The sequence below is a fragment of the Salvelinus sp. IW2-2015 genome, unplaced genomic scaffold, assembly GCF_002910315.2.
Source record: "Salvelinus sp. IW2-2015 unplaced genomic scaffold, ASM291031v2 Un_scaffold1309, whole genome shotgun sequence".
Lineage (NCBI taxonomy): Eukaryota > Metazoa > Chordata > Actinopteri > Salmoniformes > Salmonidae > Salvelinus > Salvelinus sp. IW2-2015.
Window position 1 is genome coordinate 61,959 of NW_019942833.1, and position 9,668 is coordinate 71,626.

Genomic DNA, 9,668 nt, shown 5'->3' on the forward strand with positions numbered 1-9,668 from the left:
GAAAACATACCCTAATCTAACTGCTTGTAGCTCAGGCCTAGAAGGAAGATATGCCATATTCTTGTATCATTTGAAAGGAAACATTCTGAAGTTGTGGAAATGTGAATTGAATGTAGGAGAATATAACACAATAGATCTGGGTAAAGAAAATACTAAGGAATTCAACAGGACGTTTTTTGTTTCTTTTACTGTTGTTGCATCTTTAAAAATCAACAAGAAAGGCCAAACATTCAGTTATGATACTGGGGATCATTTCAAATCAGAACATAAGTAGGCAACAGTATTTGACCAAAGTTTCAGATGGATACCTTCAGGAATGAGTGAGGTACATGCCATTGAGCATGAAGTCAACCAGGGGTCCCTCACAAGTTTCCCAAATGTACCCAAGTGGCCGAATTGGTACAATGATACAATGATACAAATAACTATATACAAAATACAAAACAATTATTCTAACATACCCCCAAAAATATATATTTGAAAAATTCAAGAAAAKAAAAAATGAATATTTAAAAAAATAATAATAATAACAAGGGTAACTATTTACACTTCAATGTTCAATCATGTGAAGACTCTCAGTCCTCTACACAATGTTGCGCTCCTGATGCCATATCCCATAGCAGTCTCTCTCTGGTGTGAAACAGAGGGTCACAGCACAGGTGTTGCAGGTGACAGGGGACTTCTTATGGCACAGGGCACAACGAAGCCGCCCTACTGAGCCCCTTTTTCTCTGAGGCACATCCCTGCCTGCAATGATGAACTTCAGCATGTGCGTACCGCTGGTTGGAGCAGAAGGGACAGAAGTAGAGGGGACAGAAGGTGCTACAGTGTTCTTGCTGTAGTTAGCAAGCTCCTGGATGAGCTGCTCCCTAAAGGCTAGCTGTGAGATGGGGGGCTGTCCACAGTTCTTGRCCATTTCCTTCTGGAGGATGAAGGAATTCACCACAGCAATGTCAATAAAATKATAAAACAAAGTTTTGTACCATTTCATGGTTTTGTGAAGAACATTGTAGTATCCTATCAGCGCATCCGATAGGTCTACACCTCCCATGCTCTTATTGTAATCCTTCACAGCAGCTGGAATGGGGACATTTCTGGCGGTCCAAGCGCCTGTAGGACCTTTCAAACGTCGAACAACGTGATCCCCACCGAAGGACTTGTGAATAGTGGAGCACATGACTACTTCTCTCGTGTCCATCCACTTCACAAAGAGCAAACCATCTTCACGGATCCATCTCATGGCACCCCGCTCAACCCGCTTAGGCATGTCGTTCACCCTGGTTTTTGGAAAGCCCACTCTGTTGGTCTGAATGGTGCCACAGGCCCACATCTCCAGCTTCCTCAGGTCTGTGAACAGGGTAGGGCTTGTGTAGAAGTTGTCTACAAATAGTTTGTAGCCCTTCCCCAGCAGCTGGAAATCTAATAACTGCATCACAGAGTCATAACTGAGTCCCTTACCGCTCGCACAAGTGTTCTTCCCCTCATAGACAAAAAAATTGCACGTGTATGCACACGCAGAATCGGCCAAAACAAACAGCTTGTAACCCCATTTTGTCGGTTTGTTACGCATGTACTGTTTTAGGCCAATTCTGGCCTTTGAGGCTACCATTCTCTCATCTATGGAAAGGTTCTGGGCGGGCTGAAAATATGTCTTGCATGCCTCAACGATATCGTGGTAGAGAGGTTTAATCTTGCAGAGCTTATCAAACCCTGCCGTGCCTCGTTTCGTCTCGTTGTCCTTATCAACTTCTGGGTCACTAATGTGAAGCCCCCATGAAATTGTCAGAAACCTCTTGCAAGACATGACCGTTGAGGGGAAAGGCAGTTGATAGAGGGGTGCAGTTTTCCAGTAGTGTTTCAGAGTTTTCAACTTCACCAGCCCCATGTAGATGACCATAGAAAGGTAGTGAAACAGATCTGAAATGGAAATGTCCTTCCATGCCTCTGTCTTGCCTTCCTGCTTCTTAGCGCCATACTTATTTGTGTTCATCACCAGGGTATCAACAACTGCCGAGGTGAAGAACAACTGGAAAAGTTGCATGGGGCTGTATTTTGAAGTTAGGTCCAATTGAGGGCCGACTGGGCGTTTTGGTCGGAAAACTGGAGACGGTGGGGCCACATCCTCCTCAAGAACAGAGTGCCAACGGTCGTCCTCCGCTCTGGCAGGTTCCACGCTGGACGCTCTGGACGGTTCCACGCTGCCCTTCCTCCGCTTCTTTGCCGCTGAGTAGAATGAGCGCAACGACCACACCATCTCGAACCTTTTATAAGAAAGCAATGGCGTCGCAGAGGGGTAGAGATATGTGGGACTAGCCGAGTGTGCATAAGCTCACAGCACGTGTGTGGTCCTGTTTGGGGTAAGGACTTAATTGCTACTATGCTTTCTAGGTTGAGAGGGATGTTTTTCATATTGGACACCTCAGAGATCTCACCAACTCCAGAACATGACTGGGGAACTTGAAAATCATTTAGCATCTCATCGTGTGACACCCAGACCACATCATTATATACATAACTCAACTTATACTGCTGATCGGGAGTGGGTTTTGTCCATTCATTCTTAGATTATAGAAATACATGTAAAAATTAGTTTTAATGAATTATACAGGACACATATTAATAGGATATACGGCAATCTGTGACCATGGTCGAAGTTTTTGTCCATTCCATTTTAGCATATTGTTTTACATGTATTTTATATCTAAAATGGGAATGGACAAAACCTCACCATGGTCACAGATTGTGTATATAAATATGTGTCTGTATAATTAATTGCCTAATTTGTTTTACGATTGTATTTTTCGATAATTAGGTTATTTAATTTATCAGAACCACATATTATATATCCACAATTTGTGACCATGGTGAGGTTTTGTCATTTCCATTTTAGCTATAATACATGTCAGCGTTTCCTGCGACCTTGTTTTCCTTTTATATTGTTTTGTGGTTTAAGTGGGTCAGGACGTTGAGCTGGGTGGGCGTCCCTTTTGTGTTGTTGTTTGTTCTATGTTTAGTGTCCAGGTTTTTGAATTGAACCTTGTATGGCCTCTCAATCAAGAGGCAGGTGTTTTTCGTTTTTCCCCCTCTGATTAAGAGACATAAAACAATAGGGACGCGTTGGGCTTTCACAGTTGTTTGGGTTCGTGGGTTGGTTGTCCTCCCTTGTGTCTGTATTGTACTCGCCTTGCGTGCCGACACGGGACTGTAGCGTTTGTTTGTAGTCGTGTAACGCTGTTCATGGCGTGTTCTTCACGTTATATGGTAAGTTGTGGTGTCCCAGGTTTCTCTGTCGTGTCCATCGTTTTTGGTTGCATTTTGTTTTGGTAGTTTATTATAGAGAGTAATATGATAGAGTACAGGTGTATGTTCGTTCTCGTCTTCCGTCTTGTTTAGATAAATCATTATGGGCTATCATACGCTCGCCTGCAACCATTGGTCTTGAGATCCTCTCTCCTCTCCTCGTCCGAGGAGGGGAGGCTAATTTTATGAGTACCGTTACAATACATGTAATACAATTAGGTAAGGTGGATTATACAAGACAAAAAACCCAAAAATGATTGTTATTAGCACAAGGGTGGTGTTGGGTGGGACCATGGTGGGGTTTTGTCCCATTCACATTTCTTAGATAAGTATACAAGGTAACAATTAGGCTAATAATTATAAACGTACACATATTACTATATGCACAATTGGGTGACCATGGTGGAGGTTTTGTGCCGCCAGACCCACACAGAACAATACACCCACTAATAGTTAGAGCAATCTAGGTAACTGTTCCTGGTTTCTTCATACTTTTTTCCACCCATTATTCCCGTTTTGTTGTGACTGGTGTTGTTTTATATTTCATGCCCTATCCCATATTGTTTACTCATACAGGCAATTTAAAGGAAAACCTATATCTCAAACAAACTCATTAATTGATATATATTATTTCCTGTATATATTATATTTTCAAACAAAACAATGTCTCTCGGTGTGGACTCGGCGGGGGAGCCGGGGGCGGGGTGTCCAGAGGAGAGCGTGAGGGGTCTGTGCAGACGGTAGAGAGGGACGAGTCGTGCGCCTGCAGAGGGTGTGGCTGAGAGTGCAAGGGGCGGGGAGATGTCGATGTGCTGCGCAGACGAGGATTCATTTTTAGATGTTGCACTATCCCTAGCTCTTTCTATTTTCTTCAATTTTAATCGTGCAGTCTTGTTGTTATCTCTGGTCTTTCGTCTTTAGATTTGGCTGTCTTTATTTGCATTATTTTTGGGTTTTTGAAAATGTCTAAATATTAAATAAAACTTTTTTGCGGCGCGTAAAACTGGCGAGGTCTATTTTCTTGTATTTTGAATTTTCTCAATGGCGATTGGCTTGTGTAGCATGGGTTTAGCAAACAGCCTATTCTTCCCGGTCGAACCATTGCATGTTCCATGTACCCTCAGTTCATTGGCTATCTATCCAGCTAGATTTCAAGAAGATCAGTGGTCCATTTGTCCGTATAATACATTTGTCAAGTAAGAACGAATGATACAGGTCTCCTCGATAGGCCGCCAGAGTAATAGAATGAAGGCTCCGTCATTGTTTGTGTGGTGTTCAAAATCATAAATGTATTTTCTTGGGTTCAATATGTTCCCGGAAAAAGATCCATGAAGTTTGGTTGTTTTACTATACAAACGAGGATTGCAATGAAACCGAACATGCACTGGATAAACGTCCGTTAGAGGTGAGTAATTACTTTAATGAACGTTTACGTCTAATAGTTGAAGGATGGCTTGAATTTCCACACAAGCCGTTTTACAAAATGTTTTGTTGTAGGTCTTATAAATAATTGGATTTATATCGAACAAAAAGCCATCTTTGATTTGTTTCGTCGTTGACCTTTTATGATTGCCAAAAGATAGATAAAATTTCATAAGGTAATTGATGATTTTTATTGCTATTTCTGACTTTCGTGATTCTAATTGTTAACTTTTTTTTGACTGTAACTGTACCTAATTTGGTTGTGGTTCACTCTGATGGTCGTGTTCTACATTACATTTGCGCGTTCTCTTTAGTTTGGCAGTGAAGCTTGATATTTAAAAATGGACATATTGGCTAGATAACAAGAGGTATAGTTTGATTTGGTGCATATATCACTTCTGATTTTAACTCTTGAAGAGCCTAAGGTATTTTAATTATGTCATTGTTCGCCGGAATTTTTTTATGTTTTTTTGTGTGAAACGTTCCGCCTAAGCGAACCCGGGCTAAGACAGGTGTAAATCACTCTGTTTTTGTCTTATAAACATGTATATCACACTTCAATGGGTTTACAGTTTTTCATTAATACAACAATAGTGCTCAATCAATCCTTAAATACACTTATACTCATTCGCGCCAGATAATATTGCAAGTCTTTAAATGCGTTAACAGCTTCTAACAATATTGACGTAAATAGCAAAATAGTTCAAGTTACTTAAGTGCGTGGCAGCCCTTGGTCGACTTCCTTCCCTGTAATGGTATTTTCTCAACAGCAATAGATTCGCTAGATTCCCGAATTTCCAATATTTAATGAGCTGATTCACTTCCAACCCTGTGTATAAGACTCATATATCCGTAACTGGTATTTGGCTGTTTCCTTTTATTGGCTAATCAGTTCTTGGACCTGATGTGTCCACTGTGTTGCAATGCGCGGTTTGCATTCGAGGGCAATCAGAGGTGGTCTGAACCCGTGTGTGTTTCGCCGGAGACTCAAGGTTCGGGTTCACAAAGTTCAAGTCGCAGTTAGATTCAGATAAGTGATTCAATATAAGTTATATAGAGCAAAATTTCCGGAGGTGTCTCAGAAATGTAAGGTTGGTTGCTGAGGGGGTCCAACAAAAAGAGTATAGTGCAATAGTAAATTTACCTATGATGATTCTCCATATGAAGTCTGTCTCATATGTCCAGTGAGGATTCCCTGGTTCTCTCAGTGACTCTGTTCTCTTTATATACCTTTTTTACAGGGGAAGTTCCACAGGTTCTTGGGCCCTCGGTCTAAAACGTTCGACTACTATTGCGGCAATCTTAGGACATCGCAGTTTAGTGGCTACTCAGCTATAACTCAAGCTTCCTGTTCCCTTCCACTAGATGGTCAATAGGCTGTGAGAGGTGAAATGGGGTTTTTCCTCAGTATTTCTATGGGTCAAAAGAGACCTCTGGTTGTCTCTTCCACTGGAGGTGGTGTGTCCAGAGTCAGCAGTGAGAAGTCTATGTGTTCTCATCCTCATCGATGGGTATCTCTTCTGCTTCCCCTGTTGTCCAGTCCCCGCTTAGTTTCTGCTGGTGTAGTCCATGGTTCCAGGAGGTCCCATGGATGCCCTGTGTTGTTGTCCTAACTTCTTGATGGAGTGGGCAGATCCTTTTTGGCTTTAGTCACACCCCATAATGACAAAGAATAAACAGGTTTTTAGAACATTTCAAAAATGTATAAAAACAATATTTAAAAAAATACCTAATTTATATAAGTATTCAGACCCTTTGCTATAAGTCTCAAAACTGAGCTCAGGTTAATCCTGTTTCAATWSATCATCCTTAATGTTTCTACTACAGTTCTTGATTGGCGTTCAACTATGGTAAACTCAATTGATTGGACATAAATTGGAAAGGCACACAACTGTCTATATAATATACAGTTGACAGTGCATGTCAGAGCAAAAAATGGGTCATGGGGTCGAAGGAATAATCCGTAGAGTTCTGAGACAGGATTATCTCGAGGCACAGATCTGGGGAAGGGTACCAAAATATATCTGCAGCATTTAAGGTTCCCAAGAACACAGTGGCCTCCTTTATTCTTAAATGGAAGAAATGTAGAACCACCAAGACTCTTCTAGAGCTGGCCACCGGGCAAAACTGAGCAATCGGGGGAGAAGGTCAGGGAGGTGACCAAGAACCTGATGGTCACTCTGACAGAGCTCTAGAGTTCCTCTGTGGAGATGGGAGAAAATTCCAGAAGGACAACCATCTCTGCAGCACTCCACCAATCAGGCCAATACGGTAGAGTGGCCAGACGGAAGCCACTACCCTGTAAAAGGCACTTGACAGCATGCTTGAAGTTTGCCAAAAGACAGATAAAGACTCTCAGACAATGAGAAAAAATATTCTCTGGTCTGATGAAACCAAGATTGAGCTCTTTGGCTTGAATGCCAACCGTCACGTCTGGAGGAGACCTGGCACCATAACAACGGTGTAGCATGGTGGTGGCAGCATCATGCTGTGGGGATGTTTTTCAGCTGCAGGGACTGGGAGACTAGNTGGCAGCATCATGCTGTGGGGATGTTTTTCAGCTGCAGGGACTGGGAGACTAGTCAGGATCGAGGGAAAGATAAACGGAGCAAAGTACAGAGAGATCCTTAATGAAAACCTGCTCCAGAGCGCTCAAGACCTCAGACTGGGCGAAATTTCACCTTCCACAGATCAACAACCCTAAGCAGACAGCCAAGACAACGCAGGAGTGGCTTCGGGACAAGTCTCTGAATGTCCTTGAGTGGCCCAGCCAGATGCCGGATTTCAAACCGATCGAACATCTCTGGAGAGACTTGAAATATTTGTGCAGCGACGCTTCCGTCCAACCTGACAGAGCTTTTAGAGGATCTGCAGAGCAGAATGGTAGAAACTCCCCAAATACAGGTGTGCCAAGCTTGTAGCGTCAATTCCAAGAAGACTTGAGGCTGTAATCGCTGCTAAGGGTGCTTCAACAAAGTACTGAATAAAGTGTCTGAATACTTATGTAAAATCTAATATTTCCATTTTAATTTGCAATACATTTTGTCAAAAAAAGGACCTGTTTATTCTTTGTCATTATGGGGTATTGTGTGTAGATTGATGAGGGGAAAAAACGATTTAATCCACTTTATAATAAGGCTGTAATATAGAAAAATGTGGAAAAAGTCAAGGGTTCTGAATACTTTCCCAAATTCACTACAGACCATAATATAAAATAGAATATAACCTTTCATCCAAWAGTGGTCAAGCATACATTTTCCATATTGGTGGCCTCAGAGGAAACAAACCAACAATCCTGGCATTGAAAGCACCATGTTCTACAAACTGAGCCACACAGAACCACAACACACATGAGAGTTGGCAAGAGGCCACAAACAGATCTGAGACCAGGTTAGTTACTGATGTCACATCATTGTGTGTTCCAGGAAATATCCTGGGTCTGGTTGATGTGGTAAAGTTCCCCTCTGTCTGGTTTGAGGAAGTTATGTAAAACATAACTAAAACTCTGGTCAGCAGGACATGGTTCTAACTGGTACCAGTGTATCAGAGTCCTGAAGAGAGGACTTGATTACACATTATGTCTAGATGTCTTTATCATTAAGGTAAAATGTGTCAAATAAACATTAAAATAATATTAAGTTGAAACTTGAAAAATCACAACTCTAGACTTATACTGTCAATCTGTAACAAGTATTTATTTGATCATCAGAAAAGACATCTTCATGAACCAATTAAAAACATGCTGAGACTACATTGGCTATGCAGTATGTAAACTATGGTCTAAATAAATTTTTCAATTAAAAAAAAAGAACACAACGGTTTGGTCTCAGTTAGTTTTTTTATAGTCCACACAATTATTTTATCTTGGGTTATTGTGGACTTGGGACCTTTCGAAGCAGGGAGAACTCCCGTTTGGAAAGTGGCTCGCTGGTTTCGTTCCATAGGTTCAGCCCATCACTAATTCGAATGGCAGACAGAACCACGTATTATATTATAATACAGGGAGGAGGGAAGATATGGGAGACGTAGACTGGAGTACAGGGAACACTCACTAGGGACACGCACACTGAAGGAAAACTACTCCTCATGCAGATGACAGTCTTGAATAACCCATCTATTTTTATTTGTTTATATTATTGAACATTGTTTTTGGTGTCTTAGACAATGTGCATAAATTTTCGGAGGTATATCAAAATCGCTGGTCATGGTGAATTACAAAAAAAAAACACATCCCTCCTTTGAATTGCAGGAGCCCCACATATCAGCATTACAAAAACTCCACCTTGAATCATTCCTATTATAATTGAGCTCTGACTAGAGAGACTAAAATACAGCTTGCGGTCCATTCCGCAGTGCGCTCAAATCTTATAAACATTAATTACTGACTGATTGGACACATGGCCCTATGTTAATATAACATATTCTTACAAGAATCACAGCAGCGTACAGCATTGAAAGACCACAGATCTTGTGAATCAGACAATATTTCGATTTTCTAAGTGTTTTACACAGCGAAAACAAATATAAGTTTATATTAGCTTACACATAGCAACATACCAGCATTGATTCAAGCAAAAACTAGCGATTAGTATAAGTACAAATATATAATTTTTTCCTAACCTTCTCAGAATTCTTCAGATGACCAGTCCTATAACATCATTTACAATATACATAATGAGTTTGTTCGAAAAGGTGCATATGCGCACAAACGTGGTTATACAATGAGAATAGTGGCAATCTGTCCGGCCGCCATCTTGGATTAGCACTATTCTAATGAAAGCTATTCATAACTTGACTAAAAAAAATACAGTTGGACACTAATCGAAAGAAAATTAGTTCTTAATGCAATGCGTTTTTAATTTTTTAAATTAACGTACTAGACATACAGTGTGCGTTACAGCCAGACCAGTGCCGCAATAACGACCAATACCTTTTACATTTTTCCA

General features: G+C 41.1%; 1 protein-coding gene across 1 annotated transcript; it reads right to left on the reverse strand.

Moving 5' to 3' along the window:
* Positions 1 to 583: 583 nt before the first annotated feature.
* LOC139024291 (piggyBac transposable element-derived protein 4-like) lies at positions 584 to 2,254 on the reverse strand. The gene has a single exon (XM_070438948.1). It carries the CDS (start codon positions 2,252 to 2,254, stop codon positions 584 to 586), a length of 1,671 nt encoding a protein of 556 aa, XP_070295049.1.
* Positions 2,255 to 9,668: the final 7,414 nt, after the last annotated feature.